The sequence below is a fragment of the Miscanthus floridulus genome, chromosome 15 (genome assembly GCF_019320115.1).
Source record: "Miscanthus floridulus cultivar M001 chromosome 15, ASM1932011v1, whole genome shotgun sequence".
Taxonomy (NCBI): Eukaryota; Viridiplantae; Streptophyta; class Magnoliopsida; order Poales; family Poaceae; genus Miscanthus; species Miscanthus floridulus.
In genome coordinates, this window is record NC_089594.1 from 3,836,962 (window position 1) to 3,861,415 (window position 24,454).

At 46.2% G+C, this 24,454-nt stretch overlaps 1 protein-coding gene and 1 pseudogene across 1 annotated transcript; both read left to right on the forward strand.

The window, feature by feature from the left end:
* Window positions 1-7,800: 7,800 nt before the first annotated feature.
* LOC136509080 (uncharacterized) lies at window positions 7,801-12,504 on the forward strand. Its single transcript, XM_066503886.1, has 5 exons — window positions 7,801-8,352; window positions 8,935-9,032; window positions 10,739-11,563; window positions 11,672-11,821; window positions 11,915-12,504. Exons 1-5 carry the CDS (start codon window positions 8,274-8,276, stop codon window positions 12,302-12,304), a joined length of 1,542 nt encoding a protein of 513 aa, XP_066359983.1. The 5' UTR covers window positions 7,801-8,273; the 3' UTR covers window positions 12,305-12,504.
* Window positions 12,505-17,093: 4,589 nt separating this feature from the next.
* Window positions 17,094-23,433, forward strand: LOC136509076 (uncharacterized; annotated as a pseudogene).
* Window positions 23,434-24,454: the final 1,021 nt, after the last annotated feature.

Sequence of the window (24,454 nt, forward strand, 5' to 3'; positions counted from 1 at the left end):
ATTCGATATAAGCGACCACAGGCCGAGGTTCGAAGGTCGGCCCGCGAAGGGCTCGAGGCCACCTCATGCCGAACAGAGCCAGGGAGAGATAACTGAGACAAGCCCCAGCGGCCCTGCCTGACCCCGCTCAGAAGCGGACAGGGACGTCTCGACCTTCTCTCGTTCGATTCTAACCCCGAGCCAAACCCATAGAATCTCCATCGAGGAGAGGCCATCGGGCCCCCTGAGCTTATCGAACGACTCAGGCATCTGCCGGGAGGCGGGTTAAGAAGTTGTGGAGTGCCACTAGAGGGCTCTACCGACCCCATCAGCAAATGATGGACCCGGATTCCACACGAACGTACCCGTTAGTGAGCTCATTGAGCGCGACACTCGAGCCGTCGAGGCAAGTGTCGTTCACTCAGCCCCTCCGATTGCGAAAACCAAGGACAGGGTAACACGCAAACAACGGTTGACCCCTATTAGACCCTAACAAGGCTCGAGGGCTCGAGCCAAACAATACAGGGACACAGGTTCGAAGGCCCCACCTTGCCGAGCCCATAGAGTCCCTAGTTGGGGATTTCTATTGGAAGACAGGGCGGGGAATATTGCGATGACATCCATGGACTTCGTCGACCCTGTCACCAAAACCACAGTTCTAATCTCCAGTAACCCCCGACCCCAGCAAATGCAGGGGGTCGGACCTTACTCGGGGGCTGGTTAAGGTACAGCTACCTCCTTTCTTTCTTTCGGAACACTCTCTTCGCATTATAACCAGCGGCATAATTCAGGGGAACAGATTGGTAAGATCGTAAAAAATCAAACAAAACGAAATTACGACGCAAAATCACGAAAAGCGTCCAGACTCGAAAAATACCAACACTTGTCCACATATTACACATAAATTGTTCTCAAAATTGTTCGACTAATTACTCCCGCGGAGGGAGAACCATCTCTTTCAGATTGTCTGCCAGGTTCTTCGCAAGGGGAGCAACCATCTTCTCCATTTCCTCCAGCTCTTCATCCTCGTAGGTGGACGGGAAGCCTTCGCTCATCACCTTCAGGTTTATTTCCTTCTCGTAATGGGCGTGGGCAACGATGAAGGCCTGGGTAATCCCAGCGTGAAAGGCACTCTCCTCAAGCTGGCCCACCCGAGCCATGATACCTGCGACAAGAGCTGCGAGCGGGCTGGTCTCCACCGGCTCCGTCACATTCAGGGCATTAAGGACCACCCCGACCGCAGCTTGTAGAAGATCGTGCTCATCGCTCTCAACCTGAAGGGCCCTTCGCGCATAGGCAGCCTCTTTTTCCAGCTTGGTGGAGACGTTCTTAGCTCTCAATCTTTGGTTCACCGCGTCACCGAGCTTCGCCCAGAGAGAGCGGACCACCGTGACGTCCTCGTCCACCTTCTACTGGAGGGCCGTGGCCCTACTCTCGGCCTCCCGCCGGAGTTCCCGCTCCATCTCCAGCTCCTTCAGAACTTCGCCGGCCTTCTCATTGACCGCGACATTCCTCTACAGCAGCTCGTCTCGCTCTTTCTGGAGCCTGGCAATCTCCTCCCCATCCAGCTTAGACCTCGCCGACAGATCCTCGAACATCCCGTGGGCCTCCTCCATGTCCTGACGCGCCTGGGCCTCCCGCTCCTGGGCGGTAGTAAGCTGGGCGGCCATGTCTGCTCGCAGCCGGGCCTCCTTGAAAAGGCGATCCCTCTCCGCCTTCTGCTCACGGAGAAATTGGGACTTTTTCCGGCTACGAGCAACAAGAATCTGAAGAGGAAGAAGACCGGTATCAGAAAAGCGAAAACACAAAAACATGCGCAGAAAGAAGAAAGCCCAGCAAATACCTGAGTAGTAGGAATAACAATCTCACGGAGGGCTCCTCTGGCCTGGTCCAGGGCATTCAGCATGGTCGAGATCCCAATGTCAAGACCCTCCCGCTCCATGCTCTCGGAGTGATCATCGAGCGAGAAAAGGGCCGACGTCGGGTCCTGAGCAGCCATCCACTGGAGCGGCGACTCCCCCCGCGTGGGGGAGCGGTCTCCTCCCGACAAAAGGGCGGGGTGGCTCCCTCCTGACCCTATGCGGCACCACTACCACACTCGAGGATCCTCCGACTGGATCCTCCTCCATCTGGGCCACTTCGGGCGCCATGGGCGGATCCACCTGGGCCCCCGGTGGCGCGGATTGCACTACGCCCTCATGCGCTACCACGGCCGTACCCGGCTGGTCCAGGCTTGGCGCAGTCACGACCGCCTCCACCGGCGGTATATGGCCCTTGGCCGGCTGTACCATGTCCGCCATGAAGGAAGCCGCCTGCTCGGTAACCTCCGCGGGCGTGGGCGCCACCACAGACGCCGTCGGGTCGGCCAATGTGGCCCCGACATCGGCATCACTCCTGCCTAAAACAGGGGTGATGGCAGGCGACGCCATCTGTCCTGCTTGAATGGCGAGGCTCTTCTTGGGCGCCAGCCCCAGGGGGTGACCCGTCCACAAGAACATGCACAAAGGTAATAACCATTAAGTCAAAATAAAAATGGAAAAAGGATGAAAACAGAGGAATCAGCAGCTTACGTTGACGTCCTCGGCCGATGGAAGCGTTTTGGGGATGGATCCCCAGATCCCTGCCCCGACTCATCTAGGCGGGGCCGTTTCATACCTGCCCCCTACTCCGGGGCAGGGGGGTTCATCTCGTCGGGCGCAGCACCGGAGTCGCTCCCCTCCATCGTCTCGCGGGGTGCGGCACCGGAGCCGCTCCTCTCCATCGTCTCACGGGGCGCGGCACCAGAGCCGCTCCTCTCCATCGTCTTGTCGGGCGTGGCACCAGAGCCGCCCCCCTCCATCGTCTCATGGGGTGCAGCACCGGAGCTGCTCCCCTCCATCATCGCCTCGGGGATGGCGGCGGCAAGCCCACCCTCCCCTGTCCACCGGTCCTCGGCCAACACGCCGTGCGAAGCGGTGGACTCGCCGGCCTCCACTAACCTCATCGATCTACTTCCCTCCGCGTGGAAAGGGAAGGGCCCCTGCACGGATGGGTGGCCACTCGTCAGCGTGTCCTCATCCTCCAGGACGCCCCAATCCACGCCGACGGCTACCTCGTCGTCATCGTCATCATCATCGTCATCGTCGTCGTCCTCACTGCTCACGTCCTCTCCCCGATCCCGTGCCTCCTGCTTCAGTCGTTTCGCCTTCTTCATCCCTTCCCTTGCTTTCTTGTCCCGCTCGGCCGCGAGTCGATTCGCCGCCGCCATGACCTTGTCCTTCGGTAGTGGAACCAGGCTGTCCTTAAAGACCAGCCCCCTCGGCTGGTCCCAACGTCATAAAGCAAGTGTTAAAAAATGGAGATCCAGGAAAAAGAAAAGAGCACGGGAGAGGAGGGCTTACGAATTCAAAGAATCCCGGCTCCGGCCGCATGGGGGGTGTCTGGGCACCGGATACACAATGTCGAGGACCCTGCCTGTAGAATCCTTCGTCGGCTCTGTCGCCTCCTTGATGCACTGCGCCACTTCCGAGTAAGGGAGCGCCTCGTCAACAAGCACCGTCCCCTCGAACGATATCCCGGGCATCATCCAATGCAGGGGAAGCACACGCGCCATCAGGGGCGCCACCCTCCTAGCGTGGTAGGCACCGATAATCCCTGTCCCCTTTACACCCCGACCCTTCAGGGCTTGGAGGGCGGAAAGAAGGTCGGAGATGTGTTTCTTGTCTTTGGACTAGACGCCCCAGCCCCACGACTCCGGAACGTCCACAATAAGACGTCCAGTATACTTCGGTAGGGTGGCACTCGCATCATCCCTAACATAAAACCACTGCGAGTGCCATCCCTTGTTGGATGTCGCCAGACGCATGTATGGATAACCCTTCGACCGGGTATGGCGCAGATGAATGCTGGCACACCCCATCGGCGCATTCACATCTTTCCCCCCAATCTTCCTCTTCGACAGACTAATGTTAAAGAAATACCGCCACAGATCAAAATGGGGATCGATCCCTAGGAAACCCTCGCACAGGGCAACAAATGCTGCCATGTGTTGAATCCCATTGGGAGTTAGATGCTGCAGCTCTACCTCATAGTAATCCAGCAGCCCCTGAAGGAATCTATGCGCGGGTACCCCGAATCCCCGCTCATGGAAGATGGCAAAAGAGACGACATACCCTTCAGGCGGCACCGGCTCGCCCTCGTCGCCAGGTAGCAGCCACTCCTGGATGGTGGACTATGGGCGGAGAAGGCCACGGCGGACGAGGCCCTCCAGACGCCATGAGGTGATGCTAGATCTGCCCCACAACTCCATTAAAGCAATGGGGGGAAGGGCAGGTGCAAGCTTGACGACGGCTGCAACACGAGCGCAAGCCGGACGATGGTGGCGATACGGGCATAGGAAGCTGGGGCGGTTGGCGGTGGATGTTTCAGGACTCAAAGGCAGGGGAGCAAAATACGGAACCCTGGGGGCAAACCCCACGGTTTTATAGGGGGCGACGGACGCGAGAAGGGCAACCGTCCGCCTCGATCTCCGGGCCTGCCACGCGCGCCGCCGCGTCACGTCGCGGGACACCCGCCCGCAGTCCCTATCCTCTCACCCCAAAAATCACGGTGGACGGTTCACCTTTCCTAGGCGAATCCGGACTCTCTACCCACCTGGGAAACACAAGCCACGAAGGCCTTTTTTTTCCTCTCCTTGGCCCACTTAGGGCCCCGAAGCTCAGCGGCCGGCCCAACTGAGGAAGGGTCCATGAACGACCCAAAATCAAGGGCGCAAGCACCAGTTAGGTCAGTCCTAAAATAAGTTCCCCGCGAATGGGATACCACGACCCTCTCGAAAAAATGACCAGTTGACGAAAAAATTAAGTCCTTCAGCCTTACCCATGAAGGGACCGATACAACCCCCCGAGCGACTCTACTCAAATCACCCGGGGGCTCGGGGGCTACACCCATCGGGTGCGCTCGCGCGCACCCTCTGGCAAAGAAACTCCGATGAAATAAAAAACACCCTCCAGGCGGTTCTACTCGAATCACCTAGAGGCTCGGGGGCTACTATCGGGGACCTAATACCGGGGTACCCTAGAAGGTGGAACCAATAACCACCGAACGTTAAAAACTTCTGGACGCATAAGAGCGTTGCTTCACCCCTTACTGGGATGATAGGAGCTTGGTTCCACCTCGCTCGACGCCTTTGGGGTGGGCTCGGTCTCGCCCGAGGGCCGAGGATTAGTCTCCGTCTCGCCCGACGCCTCTTAGGTGGCTCTGCCTCGCCCGAGGGACTCAGGGCTAGTCTCCATCTCACCCGACGCCTTTAGGGCGGGCTTGGTCTCGCCCGAGGGCTGAGGGATAGTTTCCGCCTCGCCCGACCCTAGAGGGGCAGGGTCGGTCTCACCCAGGAGATAGGGATTGGTCTCCGCTTCGCCCGACGACGAGGAACGAGCCTCACCCTGCTCCATATCTAAAGTTTGGATTCATCTTACCTGACCACTTCTCCCTGTTCCCTCAGGATGATAGAGACAGGGAAAGACAAGACATTCGGGTCAACCATGGCTCTAAGAACCATACCCTGCGCCCTGGCAGGAAAAGTACTGCCAGGGGAGGACGGGACAGGTGCTTTAGACCCTTCCGGGCGTCGCAGGGCCCGAAAGGTTGTACAGGTGCGTGCTCCTCACCCTGTAGAATTGTAGGCGCCGCCTTCAGCCCTAGGACACGGAACCCGACGAAGATATACGACAACCGCTACACTCCAGAAGAAGATTTGCTATCTCCACGAATGACGGGAATTCCGTCACCACGCTGTAGATCCGAGGGAGCGGCGCCCGCTTCCCGACCCCTCAGGTCCAAAGCCAGAAGGCCTTGACCTCGGCGTTACTCCGGACCCCGATCCCTCGACACTCCGACGAAGACTCACAAGAACCAGAAGACGTGCGGAGCAAGGCTGGAAAAGGCTAATAAGTCAAAACCACTGTACTACAGCCCATACCCTGAGCAGAACAACATTCTGTAATCAACCTGACACTCTACAGGGACATCAACAGTGTTATAGGCACTTATCTTCCTTAGCACTCATCAGAATGAAGGACCAGGCCGGGTAGACGTGAACCACAAGATTAGATAAAGCCCTCATCCTTGTAAAGCCACCCCCTTGATCTATAAAAGGGGATGCGCCTATCCCATAAGGGGGACCGAAAAAGAAGACCACGCACTCATACACACAGTCAAGCGGCCACGAAGCTCTTGGCCTCCTTTCAACCCATCCATCAGAGACTTGGGACCAGTCCCTCTCTCGATCGTTTGTACCCCTTACTGCAGACCGTTCACGGTGCTAATAACACGAGCAGCAGCAAATTGGACGTAGGGACATTCGGCCCGAACCAGTATAAATCTTGTGTCCTTTAGCGCACCATCCGAGCCTAACGCGTATTACTATAAATTTACTTGCCGGTGCTTGTACGAAACACCGACAATAAACCTACCTCCTATTTGCATCACTGCCTTGCCGCAAGATCGATTGCACAATGTCTATGATGATCGATGATATAGCGTCCTACTATAAGATGCACCCAACAATGCTACAGCGTCCAATTCCAACATGTATTAGGATAGATGACGCGATTCTTAAATAAATCTTGAGCCGCAAGTTGTTTAGGTGACTACGCCACAAGTTGTACTTTAGCTGCAACGGACGTACACCATAACTATAAATATTCTTCTTTGAACCCTAACCTCTGTCTATAAACAAATATTAGGTATGGATATTTTTCAATGTTCTTATAGAAAACCATGAAAATTGATATTTAACTCTACCACACATGGTTAATGTGGAAAAAAGTTATGTTATATCGAGTGTAAATATTTATGTCTTTACAATGAGAGAGAAAATCTATTAAAATTCTATTTTAATTTAATATGGATTTAATAGAGCATTGTAATAACTCATAATATTACAAGCACCAATTTATATTATGCTTATCATAGACATCAAAAAATAAATTATAAAATAAAAATCTATCAATATATATTTTAATAGTCTCGTTGCAATGCATAGGCGTTTGCTAGTACTACAATAAGTTATAACTATTTTTTTTTCAATCCTTGTAGTCATAGCTGTGAGCAGGCCCATAAATGTATCATTGCCTTTGTTTACTCAATTGGGGACCTATTCACTCCCTCCGTCCCAAAGAATGCAAGATCTATTCGAATATATAAATAAATTTGATTAAACTTACAAAATTATGAAGGGTGTACATTAGAGCAATCGTATATGGTTGAGTTCTTTGTGGTGAAATCTACCCACCCATGTTTAAGTCCTCGATTTAGCACGGGTACTCGCATTTTCTGGGTTTATTCTAGGATTTAATGGCAATATGTTATCATGGTAAGTTTTGCGTAAGTGTGTTCATATAGGTGTTCATATGGATATGGTTTGTGTATGTGTATCATATGAGTGAGTATGCATGCATGTTGTGAGTGCCTACGGTGTACTGTGTAATTCTCAAGAATATCTCTTTGACAACGCTTTGGCTCCTCCATAAATAATAGCTTTGGCTTTTGCTCCTCTAAAGCACTTTTGAAAAACGTTTGGCAAAATATCTTCTCTTATTTTTTCTAGAATGGATGAAACATGTTGAAACATGTTGAATATCCATACTGCCTTTGTCTGCTTAACTATTGACCTCAGTCAGTAACTTGAGTTCATTACAGAGGTATTCATAGTTCTGTTTTTTTTTTTTGAGGAAAAAATAAATAAATTTAATACTTTGCTTTATACTCCGTACTCCATCTGTTAGGCCACGTCTATATATCGACTTCGGCCCTTCCTTTTTCCATGCCCGTATTCGGGTGCGTTCAAGTGGCAGAGCGGCGCACGGGCGGGCGGGGCGGTAGCGCAGCCGGTCTTTGGCGTGCGCACAGGTGAGAGCCGAGAGAAGCTAATTTTTGGGGGCTTCGTCGTCCAGCTCCGGCTCCGGCTCCGGCTCCGGGACCGGAAGGGCCTCGCCGAAGCTACAGTGTTTCAGGTGCAAGGCTCTCTCAAGAGCCGGAGCAGAAGCCGTGTAAAATCGAAGTCCTTCCAAACGCGGCCCGTCCAAGTGTACAAAATCGAACCGAACTCGTTGGGTGGGATTCCCAAATCTGAGTCCAATCCCTCCCTCAAATTGACGCTCCTCCAGTAGGGAGGGCCGGAGCCCGGAGGGGAGACGCCGGAGGCTGGATCTTCAGTTCAAGGCAGGCAGAGAGGGAGGGATTGTGATTCGACTCCGCCTTAAGGCGGCCCGGGATATATAGATTATCTATATATATTCTACACAGAGGAAGACATGGGGCCTGTAGATCTTATGCAGCACATGTCCATGGAGCGGCAGCCGGACCGCCTTCGTCGGCGAGCGCAGACCACTTGTAAGCCGCCGCCTTCTTTTCCTCTGTTTTTTTTTCTTATATAATCCGGTTGATGATAGAAAAATCCAAACTTTCTTCTCCTCCCGCCTTGTAGTTTTGATGTGAATCTGTTTGCAGAAAAAAAAAATCTTTTCCAAGGAGATTTCCAGAGGAATACAATACAATACAGTAATACATTCAATTGAATTCGTTACTTCCTTTTATATTACCTGTATAAGTAAGTGAAATCCGAGATGAGAGCCTCTCCTTGTGAGGGAGGAGAAATTGAAAGCAGTAGCTGATGGCATGCACTGTATTGTTTCTTTGGCTGCGCCCAGATTGACAAAACCTTTTTTTTAACTGCTTTCGGGCCAGAGCCCCGCCTTTCCATTAGAAAGATAAAACCTGAGGAGAGGTTACTTACTATGCACGCTCTGGGGAAAAGATAAAAACCTGCATGCTCTGTTTTAACAAGCTGTCTGTGTTAATATTATTACTGAACAGATGTTTGACAAGAGGACAAAAAAGGATTCCTCTGTGTGCATTTGTTGTTTTGCGCCTCAAATTTCCGAATTACTCATAATTACCAATGCTGTGCTGCAGATGGGTTGGTTGCTTCACGGGATAATAATGAGGTCTCACCCTGCCAGCAAGAAGCTGATTCTCAAGGTGGTGAGGCACAGATACCTAGGCTTCCAGAGGTACGCCATGGCATTTTGTTAATGGTAGGCTTAGTGCTACTGAAATGTCAGTAAAACATGTGTCACAATGGTTCCCAAACCCTTGTGTTTTTCCAACTGTGCATAACTTTTAAGAACAGCTAGTGTTTGCTCCTAAATAAGTACAATAATAACACTGAAACCTTCTTCTGGCCTCCAATGTGTAAAAGCTGGAATTTCTTGGACTTGGAGCCTCTCAACCTACCATCAATAGATTTTGCTTTCCACTAGTCGTTATATCATCTATAAAATCCTTGGAATCTACTCCATCCGTTTTGAATTACAAGATGTTTTGGCTTTTGTAGATACATTGCTTTTACTATGTATCTTGTATCTGAAATAGTTTTTATCTAAGTGCATAACGAAAGCTATTGTATCTAAAAAAGCTAAACCGGAATGGCGGCAGTATGATCTAATAAAATGGTTCCCTTTTAGGTTTGCCATGACATGTCTGTAAAGGCACCATCATTTAGTACTGTCTCCCTTGATGTGTCTCATGTTATCTCCATTGGACCATTACAGGCAATTCCTTGTGATTTAGACCTGCATAGTGCATACCCTTGTAGGATAGCACTCTTTTACTGTCCTGTTCACAGGGGCAGAGCCAGGATTCAGATATTTGGTGGGGGCTGGCCTACCGAGAACCAACCAACTAAGTGTCGATAAATTTCATGGAACAGCAAAATAAATGAGAAGCAAAGATATGTATAATTATACATGCAAAAACCCATCTACAATCTTACTTCTAGTATTTATCTGCCAAGTTCCATTTCTTTAAAGGCCCTCTCAGTAGATGCTAGAGGAGTTATGACTAATTTAGAACCTATTAACCATTGGATGAATAGATTTTTTTTATTTGCTATTTTGCTAGATCTACAAAGATACTTGGCTAATTTCTATCTAATTTCTAGTGATTAGGGTACATATATGATGAAGATCATTGGGGGGTGGGTGGGTTCAGCCTATTATCATATCACACTTCAGTGGTTAAGGTTTATATCATGTCTCTTGCACTGTGGCTGACGAAGTTGATGGATACTCCCTCCATTCCAAATTATAAGTCATTCCAAGAATCTTGGAGAGTCAAAGTATTTTAAGTTTAGCCAATGATTATATAAAAAAATACAAAGGTTCATAACATCAAATTAATATACTATGAAAATATAAGTAATACCGAATCTAATGATACTTAGTTGGTATAAAAATATTATTATTTTATTATATAAATTTGGTCAAACTTGAAAAAGTTTGACTCTCCAAGATTCTTGGAATGCCTTATAATTTGGGATGGAGGGAGTACAACACAATTGCATGGGCCTCCTGTTGGTTTAATAATATATCAAGATGCTCCATTGGTAGTTTGATACCCTGCCCATAACTCCGTACGTGCATGTTTGCTGTGTCCAATCTACCCTGATTTTGAAGCATGTATTGACATACATACATACATACATACATACATGCATATTTTTTTAAGTGAAGAAGTATGAATAGATTTCGAAGTATTTAATCAGCTCTAGTTGCATACTGTGTTTTTGAAGTGGCCATTGAAAACCCATTGTGCAACAATGTGCGCAGAACCTGGGTTACGTTGTCATAGTTTTCTTCAGTTCTTTTTTTCTCCATCTAGAGTAACCATTTTCCTTAATGCTGAATTTCTCTTCCATGCTTTTGTAACATGCGTGCAGGACATCTGGTGTCATATACATTCCCTGATGCCAATGCGATCTGCTGCCCGAGCTGCCTGTGTGTCTCGTGCTTTTCTACGTTCCTGGAGATGCCATCCCAACCTCACTTTCAGTGTGAAGACGCTGAGGTCGAATAAGAAGGAATATGAAAATGATGATATCGCCAGAGTTTTCTGTAGCAAAGTTGACCAGATTCTGAAAAGGCATTCAGGCGTTGGTGTCAAGAAACTCAATATTCAGATGCTTGGAGGTTACAATGGTTATGTCGACAGTTGGCTCCAGATTGCTGTTAGATCAGGAATCGAAGAACTTTCACTTTCAATGCCAAGGAGAGCAAAATACAATGTCCCATGCTCACTCTTTTCTAATGGGAGTGGAGACTCAATCCAATACCTATACCTTACTGGTTGCTCCTTCCGTCCCAAAACTGAACTTGGTTGTTTAAGAAGCCTGACAAAACTGCATCTTTATTATGTCAGTTTTACTGGGGATGAGTTAGGGTGCCTTCTCTCCAATTCTTTTGCCTTGGAGGGCTTGGGAATCAGGTATTGTGAGGGGATAGGTTGCTTGAAGGTCCCTTGCACGCTGCAGCGCCTAAGGTACCTAGAGGTTTTAGGTTGTTGGAAGCTGAAAATTATAGAAAGCAAAGCTCCAAATGTTTCCAGTTTTTGCTATGAAGGAGACCACATTCAACTGTCACTCGGAGAAACATTGCAAATGAAGGAGCTAAGTTTGTCCTTCTCTGGCGCAGTTCATTGCGTTTGTGCTGAACTTCCGTCCAGCATGCCAAACCTTAAAATTGCCACTATATATTCAAGAAGTGAGGTATACTGTTTTGGCTGGACCAGCAATACTCATATTTTTATGCTACATACTTACAGCAGTCATATCATATACCTTGGAGTATAACTGACCTGTTCATCTTTTTCGCAGATCAATACGCCATTGCTGCATAGCAAATATCTCCACCTCAAAAACCTTAATATTATTCTTAGCACTGCAACCTTTCCTCCGGCCTATGATTATTTTTCTCTTGTTTCTTTTTTTGATGGTTGCCCTTGCTTGGAGACTTTGGTCTTGTTTGTAAGTTGACACTCATATTACTATGGTAACAATAGCTAACACTCCAGAACCATGACTATAACTTTTTTCTCTCCCCTTTTTCATCTTATGTAGGTATCCCAATTGAAAATGGAACACGTCTCCATATTTGCCGATCCCTCGGATCTGAGGAAGATGCAAGGACAGCAGCACCACAAGATGAAGACAGTGGAGATCATAGGATTCACATCAGCAAAGAGTCTTGTTGAGCTAACATGCCATATTGTTGAGAGCGTGACATCACTTGAATGCCTTACATTGAGGACCCATCAGAGTTCTTCTAGGTGCTCCGAGTCTGCTAATGCTAATAAAAGTAACAAGTGCTCCCCATTGCCCGTTCATGTTCTCATGGAAGCTCAACGAGCGCTCTTGGCCATCAGGACGTACATTGAGCCTAAAGTTCCCTCTATGGTAAAGCTAAGTGTTGTTGAGACTTGCCGACGATGCCATGCTGTTGAACTTTAGGTGCTGGAATCAAGGTGTCGCCCTTCATAATTATGGGTGTAGCTCTAGTATTTGAGCGTCTGTGCTGCAGTCTCTGTTTTACTGGGTTATGAGTAGTCTTTGCGTTCGGATGTGCTAAAGCAATGTTGCTGTAACTTGTATTAATAAAGAAATAGTGGAGCACCTATTATTAGTTAATAAATAATAACTTTGGTACGCTATTAATTATTTTGTTCGTGTGCCCACCGCATACATATATTTCTTCCATCAAGCTATCAAAGGTGCTGCTGAAGTCGGGGGTTTTTTTGTTGGACCTGTGAAGTCTACTACTTCCTCCACACCTATCTAAAAAGGTTACAAAAAGTCTATAATTTAGAGCCTTTCTAAGCCGAGTACTCCTCTATATCAGAATAGCCCTTTATGAGTTCCAGTCGGGGTACCGGTAGGAGTTTTTCAAATACTATACCCCCTGCTATAGCTATACCATAGCAGTGGACCTACGGTTCGCTAATCGGGCCGAGAAATAATAGAAACTACAGCTACTGCAGTGTGTCTGTGCTTCTGTCGGTGGGCCAAACCTCTTTCTCTGCTGGTTGCTGGCTGTAATACGTGTACATATACTGTAAATATGTTTCTGAAAACAACGTACTGTATACATATACAAAGACACTGACACACGTATAAAACGTGGGGAGGAGGAATTGGAGCAGTAAAAACAGCATTTGCTCTTGTCTCTTCTCAGTTCTCACCGCGCAGGCGCAGAGAGAGGCCAAGCCAAGAAAGGCCGAGCAGAGCAGTTCACTCCACTGATCCACGCCTGCCTTGTGTTGTGACTGCGAGCAAGAACCACTTCGATCGGCATGGGCGAGGGTTTCGCTGCAGCGCGTCCGAGTGCGATCGCCGCCTTCCGTCTTCTTCCATCCTGGAACAGTGCGGCACTGGGGCTTGGTTGGCACTCCACGGCTTCAGCAAAGGGATTCCAAGGTACGGACCGTACCATGAAACCCCAACCGCAGCATTTCCTTTGCATCCTTTTTCTGTTCTGGTTCTATTCATTCTGCTTCTTGGATTTGAGTTGAGCTCCTCACTCAAAGTAGTGATCTAGCTCGATCGATCTTGTTACTGATGATTGGAATGGATTGGTTTGTGGGCTCACGCTGATGATTCGATCGAGCTTAGGATTTCGCTCCACTACTAGACGGCAAGGCAATGTAGCCTTCAGCCATCTATGCAGATGCAGGGCATTGTTTCTGAAAGATTCGTCAACAGAACAGGGTTTTGCTCATTGATTTCGCATGCATGTGTCATCTTGCCCAATTACAAGTGCCTTTGTGGTCCCAGTATAATTTTTTTTTGTGGGAGGACGGGGCATTGTACTGAGACATTATTGATTGAACTGTTGCACATCATTTTGGTACTCCATTCCATCCACGAGTTCAGTGACTGGAGCCTTCATCTCTTGGTTTATCTCCATGTGCTAGTATATATCAACAGTCAGGATTTAGGAAATAGGAGCAGTCGCATTTGTTGGAGTTCATTACCAACCTTAACCTGAGACCCTGACCTTGTAGTGTTGCTGCATACTACTTATCATTGAAATTCACTTTGCATTAGTATCATCATCACTAGATTGTTCAAAATGGGCCACTCCCAAAACATTTGCGCACCATGATACGAAAAAGAAAATTTCAGTGAGGGTCATCTCGCCACTTTGATATGTAGATGCACCTAATTATGTTGCCTTCTTTTCTGTTGTGATGAATCAGTGAAAACAAGTCAAAAAAATATATATATATATATGCTGTTCAGCAAGGGAGAGTTTTCTTGAACTTCAGTGCACAATAAGCTGAGTCGAATGATATGGTAATACCAAATTGTGTATATGTATTTGCCTTACTGCCATTGATCTTTGCTTTCATGTCTAGAAAATAAGCAGCTGTGATTCCTGAAGAACATTGCCTTTTCTTGCCTTATGCATCAAACATGCAACTGGATACATCAACTAGACAGTGCAGTGTATTTATTCCTTAATTTCCTTTTGTTTCTCACCTTGCTAGTATCAGTACAATGGTGATGAGCAAATCCTCGTTTGAGTCAGGTTGTAAAAAATACCAGTCTGACAAACCTGTCCATTACCACAAGAAACCTCCAACCACAAGACCTTGGAGCTGTGGTATTTAGTTGCACAAACAGTACCATTGCATAGTGTTACTCACGGCAACTTTTTGGTATGCTCTTGATTTCTCTTGATCACAACCCTTTAATGCAGTTGTTTTTTTTTCTGTGAGGGGGGTATATCATTCTATGCCTCCCAAAGCATATCAACTTGTTGAGTGATTCACTAACTGTCTGACTTAGTTAGCAATTGTGTCATGTTTCAGGCTTACCAAAAGCACATATTGCGTATTTATGAATCAGTAAGGAAGGACTACCTCTCTTCCTCTTCTATTATGATGATTGCAGATTGTATGGTACGTACGAAGTTGCAGGGAATGGCAAGTTCTGTCCTGAATCAAAGGGCAAAACTAGCTATTTTGCCCAGGTGCAATCCCTGGTGTCTGTGCTTTGAATGTCATTTTGTTTTTCACTCTCAGTAAAATGCCTTCTAGATGGTGTTTTGCGCTAGCAGAGAATCAGTTCAGAGATGCTAATATTGTAGCCAATTACTACCAGAACATACCGGTGTCCCTGGCCAGAAGCGTATTTTTTTCAAGTTTGAATTGAATCGTGCTCAGATACGTGTTTGATGGATATGTTTACTCCTTCTCCCAACAATTTCTGGAAGTAATATATGATCCTACTGCAATTCATATAAAAGGCACCAAATATGTGGGAAAATACATCCGGGGCCCTACGATTACAACGACTTCGGACACACGAATTGTGTTTGACCTGACCAGAGACCATTCATTCAAATGCAGGTATGCAACTATCAGCGTGTTTAGTTGCCCTAATTTTGGAATTTAGGCTATTGTAGCACTTTCGTTTTTATTTGGCAAATAGTATTCAATCGTGGACTAATTAGGCTCAAAACGTTTGTCTCGCAATTTCCAACCAAACTATGCCATTAGTTTTTTTTTCGTCTACATTTAATGCTCCATGCATATATCGTAAGATTCGATGTGATGGGTACTGTAGCACTTTTTGGGAATTTGAGGTGGGAACTAAACACGCGCTATGAAGCGTCTTCATTGGGTCAAGGCTGTGAGCACGACGCATTTTCCATGAGATGGACGTGCAGACACCGGAGAGAACAGGAAGGAAACGGAGGGCCTGACACACACAAGCTGTAGTTGTCGAGCATAAAAACAGGGGCGTGAGCCACGCTCGTCCGTCAGTCCCAACCGGTCTACCTGGAGACGGAACCACGTGGCTGACAGGGGCTGGACCCACCGTACATAAACAGAAAATAGGATTGTTGTAAGATCTCTTGAGTTGAGTTTGTCATTTGGTGGCATATAATGTAAATGAGCATCTTTTGGTAAAAGGCTCTAGAAAAAACTAATTAGTCCAGGGAAATTTGACAGAGAGCATCGGCGAAGGAGCTATGAAGGGATCTGGCACCTGAGAGAGAGGAGATGTTGAGCCTGGAGCACTTCTCGGACGTGGAAACCACACAAAGGCAGGTAGGTAAGACCTACCCAAACACCGAGTAGATGAAGATCGGATAACAGATCGAGATGGAGGAGGAGGAGGGGGCGTGAACCTCAGTGTTAGGACGACGGCGAGGTACAGTTGGGGAGCCCATGCTTGCTGGCAGAGATGAGGACGAGGGCGGCCTCTTATCGTCGCTTCTGCCCCACTGATGCCGACATCCCAAGCGCCATCGCCATCGCCATCGCCGCCTCTCCAACCTGGTGCCGCGCGCAACCCTAGGCCAGGCTGGCCGTGGCCGCCGCCACCGTTGCCGTTGGGGGAGAGGAAGAGGCGATGAAGCGATCCACGTGAGCAGCCTCCATCAAGGAAGGACGCCGCATCCGCGTCCGCCACCGCTGGGGGAGAGGAAGAGGAAGAAGAAGCACGGACGGAGGCGGCGAGGTGCGCTGCCGGCTGAGGAGTTTTTTTTTCCTTATTATTTTTTCCGTTGACGGAGAGAGCGAGGGTGAAGCCGTGCAGCAGCAGGCCTCAATTAAATTAATCGGGAGAGGTGAAACCGATGCATACACATGCACGAGTCCACGTGGTAGCAGGAGATTGGTGAACAGTAACTAACAGTAGTCAAACCATTCTTTTTGCGCGGATTCTAGGAGCTATATGGAGTTTAATATAATATAATATTCCTCCACTTTTTCTATCCCTACCTTTTTCCTATCCTGCTTTCAAGTTAGATCCAAAGGGGGCCTGAGTGGGCCGACACCGGGCTGTATATATGTAGCCCATACCATACCAGCAGTGGGCCAATGGGTGTGGGTGTGGCTCCTCGGGCCTCAGTTACGGATGACAGAGGCACCGTTTCATGTAACAGAAGAAACTGGTTCCTTCCTTCGCCTGTCTGTAATATTTCTCAAAAAAAAAAAAATCTTTGCCTGTAATAACGGAAAACCACAACTACACTACACTGTGCTTGTGCCTCTGTCGGGTGGGCCAGGCATCCTTCTCTACTGGCTCCTTGTTGCTTGCTGTAAATACACATGTACGGAGTACACATACTGTACGAGTACAAAGATACTGACACGCATTACGCGGGGAGGACGGACGAGACGGAGGAGTAAAAACAGCATTTGCTTTTTCTACCCACCACCACCTTTACATTCACCTTTCATCCTCCTCAATCACTGCTCCCTTTCCTTCTCTGCTCACCGCGCAGGCTCATCAGAGGCCAGGCCAGAGGCGCAAAGGCAGAGCAGTTCACTCCATCCACGCCCTGTGAGTGCGGTGCGAGCAAGAACCACTTCGATCGGCGTGGGCGAGGGTTTCGCTGCAGCGCGTCCGAGTGCGATCGCCGCCTTCCGTCTTCTTCCATCCTGGAACAAGTGCGGCAGTGGGGCTTGGCACTCCACGACTCCACTCCAAGCAAAGCAAAGGGATTCCAAGGTACGGGCCGTACCACGAAACCCCAACCGCTAGCATTTCCTTTCCCTTTGCTCCCCCCCACTTTCATGCTCGCTTGCTTGATCCGCCGACCAGCAGAACACCATAAAGCTTGTGCCTTTCGTCTAGGAATAGTCCGCACGAGATAATCTCCCTTTTCTGTTCTGGTTGTATTCTGCTTCTTCTTGGATGGATTTGAGTTGAGCTACTTCACCCTTTAGTACTCCTAGAAAAAAAGTAGTGGTTTTGCTTGATGATTCGATTGGTTCGTGTGCGTGCGCTGATGATTCGATCGAGGGTAGGATTTCCCTAGCTGATAACGCAATGTAGCATTCAGCAATCTATGCAGGGCAAGGGCATTGATCCCGAAAGATTCGTGAATAGAACAGGGTTTTGTTTCGCTCAAAAAGAACAGAGTTTTGTCTGCGGGTCAGGGGGAATTTCTTTTCACCCCCCTGAGTAATATAATTGTTGTTGCTTCTAGAATGAACATCAAGGGGCCAACCATTTAGGTCTCTCCCGTATTCCACTTCATTTATTTCGCATGTGTCATACCCAATTACTGGTGCCTTCAATCATGTACAACTTGAGAAGTTCCTTCATTAATTTTTGCCCTGTGGTCCCACTGCAATTTCTTTTGTGTGGGAGGACTGGGCATTGTACTGAGACATTATTTATTGATTGAACTGCTGCACATCATTTGGTACTCCATTCCAACTACGAGTTCAGTGACTGGAGCTTCATCTCCATGTGCTAGTACATATCAACACTCAGGAACCAGGGCCCAGGGGCAGTCGCATCTGTTGGAGTTTGTTACCAAAATACCAAGCTTAACCTGAGACACTGAACTTGTAATGTAGCTGCACTTGCATACTACTCATCATTGAAATTCAGTTTGCATTATTAGTAACTTGTGCAAAATTGGCCACTTCAAACACATTTGTGCACCATGATATGAAAAATAAAGTCTCAGCAAGGGTCATCTGCTCACTTTGATATTGATATGTATATGTACCTAATTATGTTGCCTTCTTCTCTGTTGCGATGAATCAGAGAAAACAAGTCTGAAAATATAATGTGCAGCAAGTGAGAGTTTTCTTGAACTGTAGTGTACAATAAGCTGAGTCAAATGATGTGATAATACCAAATTGTAGTATCTGTATTTGCATTACTGTCGTTTGATCTTTGCTTTCATGTTTATAGAAAATAACTAGTTGTGATTCCTGAAGAACATTGCCTTTTCTTGCCTCATGCATCAAACATGCAACTGGGTAGTGCAGTATATTTATTCCTCTTCTTTTGTTTCTCATCTTGCTAGTATCAGTACAATGGTGACGAGCAAATCCTCGTGGAGCCAGGTTGTAAAAAATACAAGACCAACAAACCTGTCCATTCCCACAAGAAACCTCCAACCACAAGACCTTGGAGCTGTGATATTTGGTTGCACAAACAATACCATTCAAGAGTGTCACTCACGGCAACTTTTTGGTATGCTCTTGATCTCTCTTGATCACAACTCTTCTCTAAGCTTTGTATTTACAAAACTGAGCTACCCCTTTAATTCATTTGTTTTCTTTTTCCTGTAAGAGGGGTATATCATTCCATGCTTCCCAAAGTATATCAAATTGTTGAGTGATCCAGTGACTTGGTTACCATTTGTGTCATGTTTCAGGATTGCCAAAAGGACATATTTCGTATGTGCGAAACATTAAGGAAGGACTACCTCTCTTCCTCTTCAACTATGATGATCGAAGATTGTATGGTATTTATGAAGCTGCAGGGAATGGAAAGTTCTGTCCTGAATCAAATGCATGGTCACATGATAGCAAGGGCAAAACAAGCTATCCTGCCCAGGTACAAGCCCTGGTGTTTGTACTTTGAATGTCATCTTCTTTTTCACTCTCAATAAAATGGCTTCTATATTCATGCCCTTTTATTTGTGTAGGTTGCAATGCGGGTAAGGGTGTGGTGTTTCCCGCTTGCTGAGAATCAGTTCAGAAATGCTATTGTAGCCAATTACTATCAGAACACACCCGGTGTCCCTGGCCAGAAGCTCCATTTTTTCAAGTTTGAATTGGATCATGCTCAAACACGTGTTTTGATGGATATGTTTACTCCTTCTCCTTCACCCCCCAATAATTTCTGGATGCCCCCTGCCGCAGCACCAGCTGATGAGCATGGGAGAGAATTAGTGCTGTCACCTGGATGGGCACTAGAGTTTGAGGGGAACAATCTCCTCAAATCAGAAAAGGTTGTAAAGTCATATGCAGACATAGTGAAGAAGAACAATCTTGAGGAAGTTGGGACAAGAGATGTGGATGCAGAACATTCAAGCTCAGGTAATGAATCTTCTGGTGGTTTCGATGAACTGGATTGTCAACACACATCACCAGAGAGGGAGAACTATGCACTATCAGATAGGGTGGTTCCAGTGCAACAACAGCAGTACCCTAATGAGCAGGGAAAAATGCCGAGCTTTGATCAGGTGTTACAAGGGCGCATGACTTTTCCTGGTCAGCAGTGGCAAACTGGTTTTTATGGCAACACTACTGAAACCGAAGATAATGATGCATATAGCTGCAAGTATGCCCAAGAGGTCAAATGTGCAATTCTGGATGGGAACTCTATTTTGCCAGAAACCTTAGAGTCTGAAGTTGATAAGCTGTCCTTGGGGCATTCTAATTTGCTGGTGCAGTTATTGGACTCTGAACCGTGCACAGAAGCCAAGGTTTTAACTTTGAACTCAACTGATATCTGAATTCCATCTTATCATCCTTGTTTCGTGCTTCAGTTCATTCAGTCTAGCTAACATGCTTAGTTTTTGTCTATCTATTGCACAATTTCTCACACTAATTTTTGTTTGCAGCTGATTGATGTAGTTAAAGAGTTATCTGGACGAATAGAGGTCATGGAGCAGAAGCAGGTCTCTTCTTTATGCTATAACCTCATTAGCAGCCTTGCATCTGTTATACTAAACCATGTAATCTTAAATTTATGGAAATTTATATGCAAAAAAATAAACCAGAAATTGCACTTTGAATAGATGTGTTGATAACTTAGCATGATAATCTAGGAACCAAGAGAATAAAGCAAGTGACATTATGTTGAGTAATTTTTTTATATTATTATTACTGATACTAGACTGCATTTATGTAGGATTGGAATAGCTAAATTTGCACTCTAGAATGGCTAAATTTGTTATGTGGCACTAATAGGGAGAATGCATAAGATTGTAGTGTTTTTGGTTCACGGCTACCTAAAGAAATGGAAGAATTAAGGCAGGATGAAATGAAAAGATTTTTCCATTATGCTTATAAATCAGTCTCGCATCTGCTTAGTTTCTAATCAATCTTTCAGCTAGGATCCTCAATGATCGATTGTTCAACCTCACCCTTTCAATATGGAAGTAGAGAAAAAGTATACAAGCCCGAAGTATAGGAAAAACATCTAATGTGCTGGCAAAAAAGTTTTGGTGGTTAAATCTAATTTATGTTCAAAATGCAGGCTTGGTCCAACAAAGAAGTCAAACATTTACAAGGGGTGAATGAGAGGTTACTGAAAAGAATTGTTGAACTAAAGGGAACAGTTAAGACATTGAATTCTAAAATAGATCCTTTGACCCTAGACGATTCACTTAACCAGTTTGTAGAACAATGTTTGGGTTCAGAAGATGTCATTTATCTAGTTGGTGGTTTTGATGGCTGCTCATTTGTGCCATCACTAGACTCTTTTTCCCCTTCATTGGACGTGCTAACACCCCTCAAACCAATGGCTGTTGGCAAGTCATATACCTCAACTGTTGCACTAGAGGGCAAGATATTTGTTCTTGGTGGTGGTGATGGTGCTTGCTGGTTTGATACAGGTTACTACTTGGCTTCTATTTTTAGTTCCCTCTTGAGCTCTCGTATTTCAATCTCTGTCCTGATTCTGCATTTATCTTTTGGATGAAGTTGACTGTTATGACTGAAGCCGTGATGATTGGTCCACATGCCCATCGTTGACTCGTGAAAAGAGGAGCCTTGCTGGGGTTAGTGTCAATGGGAGAATCTATGCATTTGGTGGTGGAGATGGAACCGAGTGTTTCTCTGATGTTGAGATGTTTGATCCTGTGCATGGAAAGTGGATAAAGAATCAACCTATGCTGGAAAAGGTATCAGTTTCTACCATTCATTTGTTCTAGAATGTGAAAGCTTTTCTTCTCATACATTACTGAATCACTTAGTAGAAAATGCATAAATATGCCTAAGACAAACAGCTTGAGAAATAATAACCATTTACTCATGAAAAACTGTGTGAAGAAAAACAGTTCCTGGTTCCACTTCAATTTCATGTGCTGTCCTTTTTGGGAAAATATTTGCTTCTGACACAAATATCCACATAATATGATAAACTCTTTAGCTTGACTGACTTTGTCACACTGTTCTTCAGCGCTTTGCTCTAGCTGGTGTAGCACTAAATGGTGTGATTTATGCTGTTGGTGGCTTCAATGGTGTTCAATATCTAAGGTGCTGTACTTTTCCTGCCTGTACTTAGTACTTGATTGGTTTAGTTTTGATCTGGTGGAAATACAACAGCTCATAAAACCTCCAAACATCTCAAAACAATTAGTTAAACCTGTGATGGCCTATGGTTTAGTGCAAATCTAAATAAACTGAATTATTTCATAAATGTTCATTATCCTATTCTCTATTGCTATAATGGCAGTGGTATTTGAAGTGAGAGGAACAGCAAGAAAACTATTTGCTAACTTTGTGATGTGTATTGGCAGCTCTGCTGAAAGACTTGATCCTCGGGAGCCTAACTGGAAAATGCTGCCAAAGATGAGTGCAGGAAGGGGCTGTCATACACTTACAGTGCTTGATGAGAAGATGTAAGTCATGTAACTCTTTCTTTATATGTTGAAACAATGAGCTGAAGATATGTAGGATGTTCCTTTTGAAAAAAATGCTATATAACGTGTGCCCAGCAAATGAAACGCGGGTGCGCATCAGGGTGTATACTATCCTTTGTTGACGTAATTTGCCTTTGTATTTTCTTCCAGATTCTCGATTGGTGGATACGACACCGGGGCTAAAGCAATGGTGGCTACTGTTGAGGTGTACGAGCCAAGGATGCCGTCATGGATGATGGTTGAACCCATGAACTACACCAGAGGATACCATTCTTCAGCTGTGCTTGGTGGTTCAATATTCACCTTTGGTGGGGTGAAAGGTGAAGCAGATACAATCTTGGATGTGGTAAGTAGTTATGCCAACTGATAAATTTCTTACCATGCCCATTTGACTGTCGATAACTCAAACTATAAGCTGGAACCAAGAATCATACATCCAAAACCTTGTATTTAGCTGCCAGGGCTCGATAGTGACTAGTGAGGCAGTCACTGGACTGGCTTTTGTCAAGGGTCTGCCTACATCAACTGCATATGTTGTTTGTTATCATACCAGTCTCGGCATGGAAGTGTACTGCATTTGAGATGAGCACATATTCTTGGGTCCTTAAGCACTTGTTTTTATTATTTTGCTTTTCTGTCCCTACTACATATACCAGTTTGTTGTCATGTCAGTGGCTAGTGCATTTTATCTGAACAAGTGAACATGAATTCTTTGGTTTCCTTAAGTATGCTGTTTTGGTCATTGTCGTTTTTTTTTCTGTATACAATAATTGTCAAGTAAGCATGGTGGCTAACAGTTTAGCATTGGTGTAATGGCGATCTGTCAGGTGGAACGCTACAAGGAAGGGTGTGGTTGGGTGACTACGGGGTTGAAGTCGATTGGCAAGAGATGCTACTGCTCAGCAATTGTTCTCTGACTGTAACTGCCTACAACAGTATTGACATGGCGAGATGTTGTAACTTCTGACAACCAAGTGAGCAGTAAACTGATATTAGGCAAAAACTTAATTTAGTACTGAGAAGGCTCTTGCTTAGCCTGAACTGACAACAGTAGACATGATGGAGGTCTTCCTCCTCTCAGTTTCTGAATCTCGGAGAACTGTAAAACATTGAGCTGTTTGTGTTGACTGGGTCGATGATGCAGCAACACCGGATGTGACAGAGTTGGTACTGAACTAGTGTAGAACGGCACTCGATTGATGGATATCCAGTAGCACTGTGATGGTTATTTGACTGTGTGTTGTGCTTTGCTCTTTTAGTTCCAGACTTTCACAATCTACTGCATAATCGTTCAGAACACACTCTGAAAACTTGCGGCCTTCTCGATTCTCATTCAGAACACACCTCTGAAACTGCAAAGGCGACTTCAGTTTCAGACTTACCCAACAACACTGCTTCCGCTAGGTGCTTTAATTTGTGTTGGGGGTGTCTCTACCAATCTCATCTTTGTCACTTGTCAGACGATCTTCACGCTGGCCGGCAGTTACAATAATGCAAGAACACGTCTTGTGCGTGCGCACCTGCCGCTTGCATTGCAGATGGCAGAAGCCGTTTGCCAGCCCCATCACCCACTCACACTCTCACTCTCACCTGCAGCAGGCATGCATCTATGTGTGTGTGTGTGTGTGTGTGTGTGTGTGTGTGTGTGTGTGTGTGTGTGTGTGTATATATGCGGTGCAGTGGGCAACCGGCAGGCAGCCATTCCATGGACACATTGCATTGGTAAGTCGTAGCTACCATACCAGATCGATAAGCTGCAGCATTTGCATGCCTAGGTAGCTCCTACGGTTAAGATGGAGACTCTAGAGCAACAGGTTTGCATTGTGCAGGATATAAAGCAAATACACTGTTCTATATATTTGCCACGCACCATCTTTACTAGTTTTGCTGGGTAATGTATTGGATCACACTTATGAGTTGAACAAACAAATAAATACCCGTTCAATTTGTTTTTTTACCGATACATGGTTTCCTTGTATTTCGAATTGAACAGGGTATTTATTTTTTGTTCTACTCATAAGTGTAATCAGACACATCACCCAGTTAAACTAAAGATAGATGATGCTACGAATATTGAACATTATATTCGCTTTATCCTGTCCAATAACCATAGTTTTGTTTCAATCTGACAAGCAGCTTGGTTGAGATGAAGTTCATTAGAGCCAGAGGTAGTCATAGTCTGCATCTTAATGTACCATGCTTCTATTGTAGCGACCATATTTATGAGCTTGTGGTACGTGTGCTGCTGT